The 16,951-nt window shown below is 44.4% G+C and overlaps 1 protein-coding gene across 1 annotated transcript in view; it reads left to right on the top strand.

Moving 5' to 3' along the window:
• The window catches only part of Pkd1l1 (polycystin 1 like 1, transient receptor potential channel interacting), a 113,447-nt gene that overhangs the window by 80,256 nt on the left and 16,240 nt on the right, over positions 1 to 16,951 (top strand). Inside the window, exons 43-46 of the mRNA XM_090332985.1 lie at positions 1,185 to 1,303; positions 9,182 to 9,292; positions 14,817 to 14,922; positions 16,499 to 16,582. Of these exons, the coding sequence (XP_090189111.1) occupies positions 1,185 to 1,303; positions 9,182 to 9,292; positions 14,817 to 14,922; positions 16,499 to 16,582 (420 nt within the window). The remainder of the gene's footprint in view (positions 1 to 1,184; positions 1,304 to 9,181; positions 9,293 to 14,816; positions 14,923 to 16,498; positions 16,583 to 16,951) is intronic.

The raw sequence follows: 16,951 nt of genomic DNA, 5'->3' as shown, positions 1-16,951 counted from the left end.
TAGCCTGTGTCCTGTCAGGAATATGCACTCCTCAGCCTCATGCTGTAGCATTTATATCTGCTGTGTATTGCTCAAAAGCCCAGTGGCTCTGAGGGGAAGACCTGTCTGTGATGTCTCAGATTCCATACCAGTGGACTAGAAAAATAAATGAGTGAAAAATAAATGAAGGAAGCCAGACTCGGTTGTTCACATCTGTGATCCTAGCTACTCAAGAGGCTGAGATCTGAGGATCATGGCTCAAAGCCATCCCGGACACTAAAGTCCATGAGATTCTTATCTCCAGTTAACCCCTAGAAAACCAGAAGTGTCACTGTGGTTCAAGGGGTAGGGTGGTAGCCTTGAGCTGAAGAGCTCAAGGACAGCACCCAGGCCCCAGAGTTCAAGCCTCACGACTAACCAAAAGGGGGGGGGGGGAGGAAAACCTTTCAAGGGTTCATACATCAGCTACTGTTCTATTTTTTCCTACACAGATAAAACCTGAAAGCAATCATGCTTTCTAAAAGAAAAACAGGCTCTGGTGGCTCATGCTTGTAATCCTAGCTATTCAAGAGGCTGAGATCTGAGGATCACAATTCAAAGCCAGCCCTGGTAGAAAAGTCAGTGCAGCTTGTTTCTCCAGTTAATCAGCACAAATCCAGAAATGGAGATGTGGCTCAAGAGTGCAAGCCTTGAGCAATATATATATATATAATATAATATATATATTATATATATTATATATATCCAAAACAAACAAACAAACATACACAAGTGTGAGACTCTGAGTTCAAACCTCAGCAAAGTAAAACTACAAAACCAAATATTTCTTGCTAAGACAGCACTTTACAAATGGCTTCTCCAGTCTTCTACAGCCTCAATGAAAAGCTACAGTTCAGATACCAGCTGTAATTGCTCCTGTAATTTGACAGTGGCAGACAGATCTGTCATGTGAAGCTCTTCTTTGTAGTGCCAGTTGCAGTCCCTGCCAAAGCTGCATGCCTGAGATGTGAGCGAAGTTTGTAAATGGGGTTGCCCTCTCCCTGGCCTCTCCAACAACCTGATCTGTGTGGTCTGCACACAGAATGTTTTTGTTCCTAAATGCCCAGCTTATGCCCAGATGACAGGGGCCCAGAGCTTGGCAAGAATGCCAGCAACCTCTTTCTGTCAACATCAACCCCAGCTTATGGCTCTATTGTCTCTTCTAGGTCTTGGCTGCCCGTCGCCGTGAGCGCCACCTGCGCTGGGCACGGCCACCATCCACAGCCCGTCTGAGGGTCATCAGAGAGAGGTTGAGAAGACACAGCCGCAACCAGGCAGCCCTGAGGTAGGTGCAAGCCCAGAGGTGATGGGCAGGGCTGTGGCCCAGCACCCTGCCCAGAGCATGTGTGCTGGTTGTTGTGGATAGTTCTAAGATTGGCCTCACTGGACAATTGGAGTACAGACATATCCACCTATGCTTCACACAGCAGCAGGTAGGGAAACTGAACTGGAGTGAAAAAAAAAAAAAGGTCAGGCTCGGTGACTCACACCAGTAATCCCAGCTACTCAGAAGGCTGAGATCTGAGGATCACGATTCAAAGCCATCCAGGGCACTAAAGACTGTGAGACTGTTATCTCCAATTAACCACTGGAAAACTGGAAATGGGGCTGTGGCTCAAGGAATAAGGCAGCAGCCTTGAGCTGAAGAGCTCAGGGACAACACCCAGGCCCAGAGTTCAAGCCCCAAGACTGACCAAAAAAAAAAAAAATTAAGCTGGCTATTTAATCTTCCCTGGGCTTTCTCATCTACACATAGGCCAAGTACACAGCCAGCCTCATTTCATACTGCCCACACTTCACCAGACTCGGAAGGAAGGAAGGAAGGAAGGAAGGAAGGAAGGAAGGAAGGAAGGAAGGAAGGAAGGAAGGAAGGAAGGGACGGACCATCCTAGTGGCAAATGTCTCCAAACTCGACTTGGCTGTGTCTGTCTCAATGGTGTGCATCTCCCTCTCCAGCCATCATGGGCCATAGTCGTTCCTAGAGTCCTCTGTCTGAAACATTTGTCTCAATTCTGAGCTCTAGACTCTAGATATCTGTTGTAGTTTGCCAAGGACTTGGAAATTCCTGACACTCTTTCCGTGATCGTGATATTCAAATCATAATTGCACCTTTGATCATCTTCCTGTGAATACTGCTTCCTATCAGCATGAGACATCATTAGTTCTCTTTAATCCCAGAGTGCACTGTAAGTCCAATTCTTTTCCATAGATAGATGCTGTGGTTGTATTAGGACAGCACAGTTTTTTTGTTTCCTTTGGTGGGGGGGGGCAGTTTGCCAATAGAGGGGCTTGAACTCAAGGTCTCATGCTCTTGCTTACCTTTGTTGTTCAAGGCTGGTGCTCTACCACTTGAGCCAAAGCCCTACTTCTGACTTTTCTTTTTTTGTCAGTCGTGGGACTTGAACTCTTGGCTGGGATGTTGAGCTCTTCAGCTCAAGGCTACTGCCCCTACCCCTTGAGCCATAGCACCATTTCCAGTTTCCTAGTGGTTAATTAGAGATAAGAGTCTCACTAACTTTAGTGCCTTGGCTGGTTTTGAACAGTGATCCTTAGACCTCAGCCTCCTAAGTAGCTAGGATTACAGGCCTTAAATCACCACACCTGGCTTACTTCTGACTTTTTGGTGGTTAATGGAGGATAAAAGGCTCACAGGGGCCGGGAGTTTGGCCTAGTGGTAAAGTGCTTGCCTAGCATGCATGAAGACCCTGTTCGACTCCTCAGTACTACATACATAGAAAAAAGCCAGAAGAGGTGCTGTGGCTCAAGTGGTAGAGCTCTAGCCTTGAGAAAGCCCAAGGACAGTGCCCAGGCCCTGAGTTCAAGGCCCGAGACTGGCAAAAAAAAAAAAAGTTTCACAGACTTTCTTGCTTGGGTTGGCTTTGAACCATAATCTTCAGATCTCAACATCCCAAGTAATTAGGATGATAGCCTTCTGCACCCATATCTGGAAACTTGCATCACATATACAGAAGCACATACTTTCCCCCAGCAGTCTGCTTCCAGGAATACTAAGTGAAATCATGAGATCACCCAGGCAGGAGAGGAGTTGTGTGTATAACAAGTCACCAGATGTGCTATGTGTCACTGGGTCATCAGGTACACAGTAGAACTGCGCTCAATACTACAAAAGCACACATACTGTCCACTCAAAGTCCGGACTGAGCTATCAGTGCCTACGTGTAAGGCACCAGGTAGACAGGTATGGAGGTGGGGGAGCGGTACACAGAACCGATTCAAGACAGAACATGAATGGATGCGCATGTGGCTTTCCCTAAACAAAGCATGGGGTGATAGCCCAGACAGCTTTAGAAAATAGCTACTTATGGTGAGGAAAGGATTAAGATTTGTAAAACTTGGCATTAAAATTAAACTTACGGCCTAACAAGCTTAATCCCTAAGGATAGAAAAGAACTGGGAAGACAGAGATAGAGCACTCTTAGTGAAGAGGATCAGTAAAGCCACTGGAGCCTTTGTTATGATGACTGACTCATGAGATGGAGAAACCAAATTAAGACTCCAGTGATTTTCTAATTCTGTTGTTGCTGTCCTTCAGAAGTGTTGTTATTGGTAGGAGAAGAATACAGAGGCTAGTTCAAAAATTTGACATAGCCAGGTACCTGTGTCTCATGCCTATAATCTTAACTACTCAGGAGACTGAGAATCACGGTTCAAAGCCAGCACAGGGAGGAAAGTCTGTGAGACTCTTATCTCTGATTAACCACCAGAAAACCGGAAGTGGTTCTGTGGCTCAAAGTGGTAGAATACTAGCCTTGAGTAAAATAGCTCAGGGACAGTTCCCAGGCCCTGAGTTCAAGCCCTATGACCAATTAAAAAACCACTGACACAGGTTTGTTTTTTTTTTAATGGAAAATATAGGTATGAGGTTTATTATATGTGAGGATTGTTGAGGAAATAACATTTTATAGATGTATCTGCTAAGAAAAGAACTAGAAACAACTAAGAGCAAGGAGCTCCTAGAATGTAGACTCAGATCTACAAACACCTCTGTGTGTGTGTGTGTGTGTGTGTGTGTGTGTGTGTGTGTGTGTGTGTGTGAGTGTGTACTGGTACTGAGACTTGAACTCAGGGCCTCATGGTCTCCCTAAGCTTTATCCCTCAAGACTGAGCTTTAGCAACTGAGCCACCCCTCCACTTAAAGTAAAGTCTGGCTGGTTAATTGGAGTTAAGACTCTCCAATTTGTCTCACTAGCTTCAGTCCTTAATACTCAGATCTCAGCCTCTTGAGAAAGATTACAGGTGTGAATCACAGAGGCCTGGCTGCAAATACCATTTTAAACCAAAGAACTAAGGATCTGGAAGTGGAATTGTAGCTGACAGTGGTAGCTAGCCTTCAGCAGAAGAGTTCAGGGATAGCCCCCAGGCCCTGAGTTCAAGTTTCACGACAAATAGGAGGGAGGGAGGGAGGGAAGGAAGAGAAAGAGAGAAAGAGAGAACTAAGAATCACTGAAAGTCTTGATTTGAGGTCTGTGATTGGAAATATGCAAGGTGAATCCAAAAACTTTTATTAATCAGGAACCAATTAAGAAAAACCAGAGTTGTCGCCAAAGAACTCAGCAATTAGAAGAAACTCATATTGGCCAAAGGTATTCTAATTTGATACCAAATCAAGAATAGTAAGCATAATGAATTGAGGCTTATATAGTGTATTTAGGGCCATGAGCTTAGCATAACAGATCAGTGTGGACAGATGCTCAGAAATGAGCATTTTACACATGAGGAAATGAACTTGCCAGCCCTGCCTGCCCTCACACCCTGTATGTGGGAAGCACCCTCTCCAATGAGAGAGGGTGGAGGATGGAGTAAGAACTTGAACCTTTTGCAGCCTTTAAGAAATAAATGGGGCTGGAAGTGTGGCCTAGCAGTAGAGTGCTTACCTAGCATGCACAAAGCCCTGGGTTCAAGTTCTTGGGATCATATACACAGAAAAAGACAAAGAAGTGCTGTAGCACAAATGGTTGAGCTCGACAGTGCTCAGGTCCTGAGTTTAAGCCCCAGGACTGTCAAAAAAAAAAAAAAGGAAGGAAGGAAGGAAGGAAGGAAGGAAGGAAGGAAGGAAGGAAGGAAGGAAAGAAATGTATGACTGGCTGAATGAATGAATCCAGGCATTGCTCATGAATAATAGTGAATAATAGCGAAGAGAGAGAAGGGGGGGGGGGGTTCTTGACACGTATCTTTGAGATGGCTTACCCAAACTGTTCAGCCTTAATCTGATATTTAGTGTGTATGGGGTAAGGTGGGCTTTTTATTGTTGTTTTTGTTGTTTGTTTGTCCAGGCATTTTACAGTTTGTAGAATGAACATATTTAAGGAAAAAACAGCAAGAAAAAGACTGGGACATCTATAGAAAAAAAAAATCAAGGGCAGGGAATGTGGCTTAGTTTAGTGGTAGAGTGCTTGCCTAGCTTACATAAAGCTCTGGGTTCAATTCCTAGTACCACATTTTTAAAAATAAATAGATGACAAGTGCGGTGGCTCACATCTATAATCCTAGCTATTTGGGAAGCTGAGCTGTGAGGATTGCGGTTCAAAGCCAACCTGGGCACAAAAGACTGAGATTTATCTCCAGTTAACCAATGGAAAGTGGGAAGTGGGGCTGTGGCTCAAGGGATAGAATGGAAGCCTTGTGCTGAAGAACTCAGGGACAGTGCCCAGGCTCAGAGTTCAAGCCCCGTGACCAAAATAAATAAATAGATAAAAGAAATGTTTATTTTAAAAAGGATCAAGGGCCGGGAGTTTGGCCTAGCGGTTAAAGTGCTTGTCTAGCATGCATGAAGACCTGGGTTCGATTCCTTGGTACCACATATAGAAAAAAGCCGGAAGTGGTGCTGAGGCTCAAGTGGTAGAGCTCTAGCCTTGAGAAAGTCCAAGGACAGTGCTCAGGCCCTGAGCTCAAGCCTAGGACTGGCAAAAAAAGAAAAAAAAGAAAAAAGAAAAAGGATCAATTTACTGCCTACATAGGAAAAAAGGCAAAAGTGGTGCTGTGGCTCAAGTGGTAGAGCTCTAGCCTTGAGAAACACAGGGACAGTGCTCAGGCCCTGATCCCAAGCCCAGAACTGGCAAAAAAATAAATAAATACATAAAGGATCAGTTTGCTCAGTAGCTAAACTATAAAGTAACCAAAAAGAAGTAGAGGAGGTGTGCATTGATGAAGAGTGAGAAAAAACTCACTCTATTAACAAACAATTAGAAATCGCATGATCATCTCATTAGATGCACACAAAACATCTGACAATATTGAACATTCACATTCACAAGAAAGAAACTCTCAGGGCCAGGAGTTTGGCTGAGTGGTAGAGTGCTTGCCTAGCATGCACAAAGACCCAGGTTCGATTTCTTAGCACCACATACATAGAAAAAGCCGAAGTGGTGCTGTGACTCAAGTGGTAGAGCTCTGGCCTTGTGAAAGCCCAAGGACAGTGCTCAGGCCCTGAGTTCAAACCACAGGTTTGGGGAAAAAAAAAAAAAGCTAGGTGCGATGGCTCATGGCTATTATCCTAGCTACTCAGGAGGCTGAGATCTGAGGATCAAGGTTCAAAGCCAGCCCAGGCACAAAAAAGACCTGAGACTCTTACCTCCAGTTGACCTCTAGAAAACAGGAAGTGGGGCTTGGTTCAAGGCTGTAGCCTTGAGCTGAAGAGCTCAGGGACACCACCCAGCTGTAGCTTTGAGAAAGCCTGAGGACAGTGCTCAGGTTCTGAGTTCAAGCTAGGACTGGCCCCCCCCCCAAAAAAAAGACTCCAAGAACTAATGAATTTAGAAAGTTTGCAAAATGCAAATATACGTATACACATTATGTATACAATATATTTATATATAAAATTTTATATTATATCAGATATTATGTTAGATATTATCACTGTATTATACTATAATATATTATAAAATTATATTCTTTTATTATATATATTATTAGTCCTGGGGCTTGAACTCAGGGTCTAGGCATTGTCCTTGAGTTTTCTCAAGGCCAGAGCTCTACCACTTGAGCCACGGCACCACTTCCAGATTTTTCTATGTATGTGGTACCGAGGAATGAAACCCGGGTCTTTGTGCTTGCTGGCAAGTACTCTACCTCTAGGCCAAACTCCCAGCCTAAAGTATATATTTTAATATATATTGTAATATATATATAAATATAATATACATTGTAATATATACTATAATATCGTATATGTTATATACAATTTATAACCTTCCTGAGACTTTATCTCCAGTCAACCACAAAATGCTAAACTGGAGGCATGAGGCAGTGATAGCATTCCCACTGAGAGCAAGCACAAGGCCCTGAGTTCAAGACCGGGTACTAGCACTCAAAAATTAAAATATAAATTTTGTTTCTACATGCAATGAATAGGCAACATTTATATAGCAATACCATTTACTGAACTACTAGATGGAAAGCTATATACTGAAAGCCACAAAGTGCCAATGACAAAAACAGAAGATCTAAATCAATAGAGCAATATATTGTGTGGGTTGAATAAAAAGGCAATATATCAGTATTGCATTGGCATACAATCAATAGCCCATAAACTTTTCAAGATAGATGTTAGATGTTGTTTTTTATTCTTTTTTCTTGGTCAGTCTAGGGGCATGACCTCTGGACCTGAGCTCTGCCCCTGAGCTTTTGTGCTCAAGGCTAGAGCCACGGGGCCACTAGATGGCTTCAAACATAATCTTCAGATCTCAGCCTCCTGAGTAGCTAGGATTATATGTGAGCCACCAAGATACTAGCAAATGGATTTTGCATGGGAAACGGACTGGAAAACCAGAACAATTCTAAAGCAGAAGATCAAAGTTAAAGGACTGATCCTATAGAAACCAAGATTGGGAGTTTGGTACCAGAATAAAAAGCACAGTAGAATAGACACATAGGTCAATGGAACAAAATGGCCTAGAAACAGAACCACACACGAATAAGGTTTAAGCAGTATTTTTAAAGAAGGTGCAAAGAAAATTCAAAACCTTGGGTCAAAAAATAGTTTTAGAACAGGGTCAGAGAGACGGATGGCACATGGTCTCCCACATTGTGAGTGTAAACAAGACTCAAGACATCCATACACAGTGAGACCAAAGAGGACAGTCTCAGGGAAAAAAACCACCAAATTATAATGCCCAAGCACCCCTTCATGTGTATATAAAATAATATAGAGTTAAAAGTACCCCAGAGATAAGGCAACAAAGGACCTTTTTTTAATGTATCCTTTAGATGACTGTATTCTCTACCTCATACATGGTGTAAACGTGTACATCTGAAGGAAGGGGGGAAAAGGGCACAGAATCAGCAGAAAGTGGGTGAAAAGTACAGCAATGAAGACAAGCAGTTACATTAGACATTGAGGAAAGTGAACTGAGCAATTCAAGGGCAGTGAGGGGAGGGAGGAAATGGGAGAGAAAGAGGGAACAGCTGAAACAAAGTAACAGGAAAGAAATAGACATTATCACCTGATCAGGAAGAAAAAAAATGTTCATCAGTGTTTGAAGAGTTAAACTTTTTGCCTCTGTAAAACTGGAGGTCTTTGTATTTTTTGTTAATCATAAGCTTTGTAAATTGGGAGTGATGACTGGTATAAGTGTGAATGTAAAAATGATTATGTATGTAATTACTTTTTAGGGGAAAAACAGTGCTAGAAGCTAGGCATAGTAGCTCATACCTATAATCTTAGCTACTCAGGAGGCAGAGAATGAAAGAACCACTATTCTAGGCCAGCCTAGGCAAAAAAATAAAAAAGTTTTCAAGGCTCGATCTCGCAGAAGAAGTTGAGGGATATGCTAACACATGCCTTTTATCTCAGCCTCAGCAAGAAGATAAATTAGGAAGATCCCAGTCCCAGCAAAGGCTCACACACACACAAAAAGTGATACTCTATCTAAAAGTAACTATGCAAAAAGGGTGTGGCATCTGTCTAGCAAGCTGCGGGCTCTGAGTTCAGACCCCAGAACTATCACACACACAAAAAAATATGCTGGACAAAGTAGATGTAGAGGAGAGAGAGAGAAAAGAAATGAACCCCAAGAAATCACACTGAAGTTTCTTCCCAAGGACAAAGGCCCAGTTCCATGAATAGAGTTGGGTCCTGGAAACCCCAGGCAGGCTCACAGGTTGTGTATGAGGACACTAACTCCACAGTTTGTTTTTCTTCCAGAGACATTTGCATGTCCATTGTCACGCTGCTTCTGCTTTTGCTGATAATCTATGGACAAGTCTCCCCAGAGGAGCGATCTCTCAATCAAGCTTTCCGGAAAGAATTTATAAGGTAGGACGTTTGGGGAACACGTTTAGATGTCAGGGGGCACTGGTGCGTCCAAAAGGACCCTTGTAGTCAGGACTCCAGAGGAGTCTTCTTCCCTTCTTTCTTCAGGTAAGCCACCTCCATCAACTCCGTCATTATCCTCTGGAACAGATGAGAGGCTGAGCTAAGCCTGCAGATTGTTTAGGTCACACCTTTGACTTACTTTACTCAGATACAACTGAGGCCCAGAGAAAGATTAACCATGTGCCATGTATGAACTCTAGGAAATGTTGTTAAATGAACTCCTTACCTTCCTAGGAGGCCTCAGTTCACAAATGTTGACCTTGTGCTAGCATCACATTTTGGGCCAAGGGTATCCCAAATCCCTTTAAATTCTAGACGCCAAAGTTTTATTTATTTTTATATTTATGTATTTATTCTTTTCAAAAACATCAGAGTTCTTCAGTCAAAGCTATGGTTGCAGTGCAGAATACCCAGTTTCAAACTGCATGCAAGTGCAGGAGTACTCCCTCAAGAATACTGCTACTTTAAAAGAGTTTATTCCTTGGCTGGGAGTTTGGCTTAGTGGTAGAGAGCTTGCCTAACATGGACGAAGACCCAGGTTCGATTCCTCGGTACCACATACATAGAAAAAAGCCAGAAATGGTGCTCAGGGCCTGACCACTGTCTTTGGTCTTTCTCAAAGCTAGCGCTCTACCACTTGAGCCACAGCACCACTTCTGATTTTCTAATGATTAACTGGAGATAAGAATCTCACTTCAGTGCCAAGACTGGCTTTGACCCGTGATCCTCAGATCTCAGTCTCTTGAATAGCTAGAATTACAGGCAGAAGCCACCGCACCCGGCCCTTGGCACAATTTTTTAAGAACATTTTCAGCCAGCTGCTGGTGAGATCGTGGTTTAAAGTCAGCCTTGGCAGGAAAGTTTGTGAGACTCGTATCTCCCATTAATCACAGAAATAGCTTAAAGTGTGGCTCATGTGACAGAGTGCTAGTTTTGAGCAAAAGTTGTTTAGGACAGTATCCAGGCCAAGGGGGTCAATGACTGGCAAAAAAAACCCCAAAAAACAAAAAATGTTTTCATTTTTCTCTTCTGCAAGAATGTTATTGATATCCCATAGGTAATGGTAATGACTCGCAAACGTCTCCCTTTATTAGGTGCTTGTTTGTCAATACTGGAGTTTGAACTCAGGGCCTCGGACTTGCTCATTTTCCTTGGCTCGTGTTCTACCACGTGAGCATGCCACTAGGCTGACTTTTTGCTTGTTATTTTGGAGTTGGAATCTAGCAAACTTTGCTGCCTAGGCTGGCCTCAAACTGCTCTCCTCTATATCCCAGCCTCCTAAGTAGGTAATCTTGTAGATGTGAGCCACCCGTCCTTCTTACTTTTATGACTCACCAACAAGGGAAACCTGGAAGTCATCATTCGCTGGCTCTGTACTCTTTCTGGGAGCTCAGTAATCTCATTTCCTGTTGTCAAGCACTCTCCAAGTACAGCTAACTGGTATTTTCTACCTGCCCATTGGCAAATGGAGTGGTTACTTCAGGACTTGCTTGTCAGCTGCTCCTCTGAGCAGGTGCACAGACTGAACCACTAGATGATGCTGTGAGCCCAATGAAGGATGAAGTGAGAAGATTCCTCTAGAAATGGAAGGCCAAATTTAACAACTGCTGACTCTGGCTAATTCGTTTCTCGTCTCCCATTTCTGAAGTCAGCAAGCCGTCTCTGATGTTTCTCATATAAATGGCTGCCTCTTGCCATTCCAGGCAGAAACATCGCAGCTGTCATAATATTTGCGAGCCTGAGCTGTGTCCATGGACCAATCCGTGCTGACCACTTCCTGTGCATGTACTGAGTGTAATCTGCCTCTCCTCCCTGTCCTAATCCTGAAACATGGACTGCAGAGGGTCTGAGGGAAGCCCAGGGGTGGAGTCAGGGATTGGGCCCTTGACTCTCTGTGGGCTCCTGGGTAATTGGCTGTCCTTTGTCCATGGGCTAAAGTATCTTTCTCTTTGAAAGGAACAGGAGTTTCCCCCATCTACACAAAATACTATCATGCTATTGGACTCTCATATGTATGTGGTACTAAAAGTGTTTGTGAACTCAATAAAGTCTCATAAAATCCCAAGTAAAACCAACAAAAACCAACCGAGTAGCTCCATGCTCCATTCTCCAACCAAAGGCCAAACATGGACAGTAGCAGATGCTTTTTTGTTTGTTTTGGGGATCATGGGGCTTGAACTCTGGGCCCAGGCACTGTCCCTGAGCTCTTTGAACCACATGATCACTTCAGGTTTTCTAGTGGTTATTTGGAGATAAGAGTCTCAAGGACTTTTGTACCCAGGCTGGCTTTGAACCATGTTCCTTAGGTCTCATCCTCCTGAGTAGCTAGGATTGCAGGCGTGAGCCATCAGTACCAGACTATGCTGTCCAATCTTTGTCATGACACTAAGGTTTGGCAATACTTTTTTTAGAATGCGTCCCTCAGTGACCAGTACCATATCAACCCAGGCCTTCTGCTGAGGTCATGGGCTTGGGGTGGGATGCTGGTGCACTGTCAGCTAGTCTGCTCTCAGAGGGTAGAGGCTCTGAGTGGAAGCATTTACCTGCCAGTTCCCCTGGTGTAAATGCTCCATTAAGATGTTGCTAGACAGGAATCGTAATCATGTCCACACTGGCTCACAGGCAGGCAGGAGTTCACTCCCTCTCTGTAACATGACTTTCAGTCTCCATCTCTATCCTTTGGAGTAGTTTTGTTTCTGAAATCTGAGGTTCCTACCATGTGTCCCCTTATTAAAAAATTGGGACATGGAAAATGAGTGAAAGGAAAGAGATTTGTTCAAGGCTGGTCCTGAGGAAAATAGAGGAGACTTTTCTGTCTCAAATCTCCATTCTTGAGGGAGGTCTGAAGAGCTTTTAAGAGACATACTGGGGGGCCTGGAGTTCGGCCTAGTGGTAGAGTGCTTGCCTAGCATGCACGAAGACCCGGATTCGATTCCTCCGTACCCCACATACATAGCAAAAAGCCGGAAGTGGTGCTGAGGCTCAAGTGGTAGAGTGCTAACCCTGAGAAAGTCCAAGGACAGTGCTCAGGCCCTGAGTCCAAGTCCAGGACTGGCAAAAAAAAAAAAAAAAAAAGAGAGACATACTGGCTTACAGCAAGATAGCAAGTAGGAAAATGCCATGCTATGAGAGTTTTGTGCAGTTCTTTCCTCTGCTCAGGTAGAAAGTACACTGTAGTTTGGGCGTTCTTGTGATCAATCTGCTATAATTTAGGGATAATCTTCAGCACAAAGGACGAGGGAGAAGGGGGAGGAGGTATGTTCACATGAGTCTGGACTTGGTTGTATAATAGGCAGTACAATCTGTGTTGCATATACTTGGATGACTGGAATTTATTTCCTTTCCCAGTTTTTTTTTTTTAATTTGGACAGGATTGGGATTTGAACTCAGGACCTTGGATGCTGTGTCAATTGAACCACACCTCCAACCCTTTCTCCTTTTAGTTATATTTTAGATAGGATTATGTGCTTTTGGCCTTCAAGGGTGATCCTCTTACCTCAGCCTCTGGCATGGCTAGAACTATAGGCAACTGCTACTACTCCTGGCTTGTTGGTTGAGAAGGGATCTCCCCAACTTTTCTCCTATTCTGCCCTTGAACCCCAACCCTCCCAGTCTCTGTTTTCTATGTAGCTGAGATTATAGACGTGCACTTCCACATGTGATCTTGGGGTTTATATCTTTTTCTAATGTGTTATCACTGTCTCCAGTGAAATCACATTCTTTTTTCATGGAGAAAGATCTGGATTAAACAGCCACATCAGACCTTTCTCCTTGCTGAGGGTGTCTGCCACATTATCCTCAGCTTTATTTCTCCTTCATGGGAAGCCGGAGGATGGGACGTTAGGGAAGAGGCACTTGGCTTTCTCCAGGAACTTATAGTTGTTTTTATTTCCTGTTGCTGCTGTCAGTGCCACAGCCATGGCCCTGTCCTTGTGAGTGAGCTGAGGTGCTACGCCTTGTGAGTGAGCAATTGCTTCAGTGCTCTCTTCAATCGGTGCCATTGGTAAACTGGAAGGATCTAATACCAGTAGTGTAGGTGCAGGGCAGAGGGCCAGGGGCAATCTGCACATAGTGCTTGCCTAGCAGGCCCAAAGCCCAGCTTCTGTCCCCACCATGAAGGGAAGGCACCCATTAGCCCACTGGCTATCTTATGCCAGCACTCTGTGTTCCTGTACCTGCTTATGAATGCCCACTGCCATGCTGGAGGCAGGCTCCGCACCAGCCATGCCCTTTCAGCAGCCGGGCAGAGGGAGGGCTGAGCCCTGCTTCTTGTGTCCAGAGAACTCACCCTGTGCTCTGCCCAGTCCTGCCAGGCTCCGGTCTCTTCCTCAGAGGACTGCATGGCTTCCTCCCTCAGGATCTTCATGTCTTTGCTGAGGTGTGACTGTATTGCTGCATCCTGTGGCCATGAGAGCTACAATGTCTACCTGCCCACCCACCTCCCACTTCACTTCCTGTCTGCCATCACTCTTCTTTCTTCTCATCAGTATCTGTCACTGATAGAGTACTTGTTCTATGCAGAACATGCTCCTCCATTTACAATGGGTTTTGTCCCAAAGAACCTGTTGTACATGTGAAGCAGCCTAAGGGGGAGGGGAAGCATTGATTGTGGGGTACTGGCAGCTCACAGCTATAATCCTGGCTACTTGGGAAGCAGAGATCTGAGGATCATGATTCAAAGCCAATCTAGGCAGAAAATCTGAGAGGCTTTTTATCTCCAATTAACCCCCAAATGGCCAGAGTAGTTGTGGCTCAAGTGGTAGAGTGCTAGCCTTGAGCAAAACAGCTCAGAGACAGCACCCGGGCCGAGATGAAGACCAAGTAATGGCACACACACACACACACACACACACACACACACACACCACTCATGGATGCATGCGCACACACACACAAGCATTGACTACAGTCAGCTGGGTGAGCCAGCAGCCTAGCTCAGCCAGCCTGCGCTAACATGCTTGCTTGGAACACTCTGGTTCATCTGCAGTTGGGCAACTCCACCTCACAGGAGTTTAGATTCATGTGCAGAATGTCTCGTGGAATTGCTTGACTACTGAGCTGAGAGTGAACGATTGATAGAGGAATTCCATCAATCTGTAAAGTCAAAACCATTGCTAGGTGAACCATTGTTGCTGGGGAGTACCCGTGTGTCTTCCTTGTTAATCTATTTCCTCATACCAAGCAAGGATTTAATTTCTTACTTCCCAGTGCCTAGGAAGTGGCTGGTAAAGTTGCACAGTGACTTTTGTTGAATGAATGAATGAATGAAACATGAGTGTCTTTCCTACTATTTTGTTTTCTCTCCTGCCACCGAGGAACAAAGTGATTCCCAAGGTTTGAGCCATATGCTGCCAACAGCTTTGGTTTCATATCCCTAGGGCACCACAGAAAAGTTGGCAAGAAAGAACGTTTCTGTGTTCTCCTGGGTGCAGAAACGACATTTTGCTTTTGTTCTTCAATTAAGAAAGGCCAGGCATTCTGTGGAGGACCTGAGCGGCCCTGACGTCTGGTGGGACTGGAGTGTGATCACGCTGTTGGACATGCTGTACCCAGAAGCACCCAGGGCTCAGGTGCGTGGCCCTGTCCCTACAACTCTCAGGTGTGTCACAGCGAAAACAGTCCCCAGCCTCTCCACCTCTCAGGTGTGTCACAGCAAAATCAGTCCCCTACCTATCCACCTCTCAGGTGTGTCACAGTGAAGTGGGCCCAACTACACAGCTATGTAAGACTTTGTTGAATGGCTGTGTTGGTGTAGGGCTGTCTCTATGGAGTTCCCATTATTCTGCCTGCTCAGGGCTCATCTATGCCTCCCACCTTCGGTGAGCTGGGTGGGACTCCAGGCTCCCTATTTATCAGCCCCAGCCAGGCTTGGAGATACACGTATAGAATCATAGAGATGACTGGGTGCAGTGCCCGTGATTCTGGTTCCCTGTGTGGACTGCCATGACAAGGGATTCTAGCAATGCCCCAGAACAGAGGAGGAACAAAGGGTTTAAAAAAAAAAAAAAGAGGCACCAAAAAAGGTTCTGGAAAGAGAGAAGCATGTCCCAAATTTGAAATTAAAAAAAAAAGAGCATGTCATTCAATCTCATCAATCCCATTCCTTGCCCCCTGTTTTATTTTCTCTCTTCTTCCTTTAAAAAAAAAAAAAGCTGATATCTTAGCGTGGTATAGTGGTTCACAACTGTAATGCTAGCTAGTTGGAAGGAACACAATTCCAGGTCAGCCCAGGCTGAAAAGTCTGAGTGAGCTCATCTCAGTAAGAAAACTGAGTACCGTGTCCTTGTCATTGCCAACAGTGCTGGTTTCATGTTCCTAGCATACTACAGGAGGATGCAAGACCAGGTATCTAGGGCAAAAGAGTTTGATTCCTCAATACCGCACAAACAGAAAAAAACTGGGTTCGATTCCTCAGTACCACATAAACAGAAAAAGGTACTATGATTCACGTGGTAGAGTGCTAGCCTTGAACAAAAAAAAAGCTCAAGGACAGTGTCCAGGCCCTGAGTTCAAGCCCCAGGACTGCCCCCCCCCCAAAAAAAGGCAAAGAAGAATTAAGAGGTAGATTGCCTACTATCAAAGCCCCAAATTTAATGTAAGCAAACAAAATCTGGTAATACCTTTGTGTTGTATTTCTCAAGTACTATTTCTCATTTCATTTTTATTGGATTCTATGTGGTGTCATGAAACAATAACGATGAAAGCTGATGAGATTTAAATAAAAATCATGAGAAGCTGCAGATCCTGAAATGTCATTTGAATGCCAATCCATTCTCCAGATGAGAATGGGGAGGGAGGGAGCATCTTAAGAGTGTTGGTGTTGTCTTTAGAGTGCATTTAGAAGGAGAGTAAAAATTCTGACCTCTGGCACCAAGAGTTTGACTTAGAGGTAGAGTGTTTGCCTAGCATACACAAAGACCTAGGTTCAGTTCCTGGGTACCATATACATAGAAAAAGCCAGAAGTGATGTTGTGGCTCATGTGGTAGAGTTCTAGCCTTGAGAAAACCCATGGACAGTGCTGAGGCCCTGAGTTCAAGCTCAGGACTGGAGAAAAAAAATATGACCTCATATGCAGTCGGTACATCATCCGAGCATCCCAGCCTTTGTAGAATTTTCAGTGTTCTGAATCTCTCTCCTTCTTTCAGCCTGGAGCTCTTGGAGGGAAATGCTACCTCATAGGTGCTTCTGTGATCAAGCAGCTCAAAGTCTCTCCCCACAGTCCCTGCAAGGTGAAGCTCTGCTTCTAAAAAGAAGCTGTGTTTGAAAACTCTGAGGGACCCTGGGTCTGGGAACAGACGGAGGTGTTAGCTTCTCCAAGCTGGACTTGATTGGAAACCACCAGGTTCTGGGGTGAGGCAGGGGAGACATAGGGAGACTCGCCATCCTCTTCCCCTTCCCAAACAACTCTTGTGGTCTGGTTTACTATATCCATTATTTGGACTTAGAGACTTGGTTTTGTAAGCAAACAATGCAGGATTTTTAATCTAAAGATAACATTTTTACCTGTTTTTTCATGTGGGGAAGGGGCTTCCTTAGGAGGGAAAGTTTTACCTGTATCATCCCCCAGTGGGAAGAATCTACAGATTGTCTCAGACTGA

The sequence above is a fragment of the Megascapheus bottae genome, chromosome 5, assembly GCF_031878675.1.
Source record: "Megascapheus bottae isolate mThoBot1 chromosome 5, mThoBot2.hap1, whole genome shotgun sequence".
Lineage (NCBI taxonomy): Eukaryota > Metazoa > Chordata > Mammalia > Rodentia > Geomyidae > Megascapheus > Megascapheus bottae.
The sequence above is the reverse complement of the archived record's forward strand: the minus strand, read 5'-3'. Positions and strand labels throughout refer to the sequence as shown.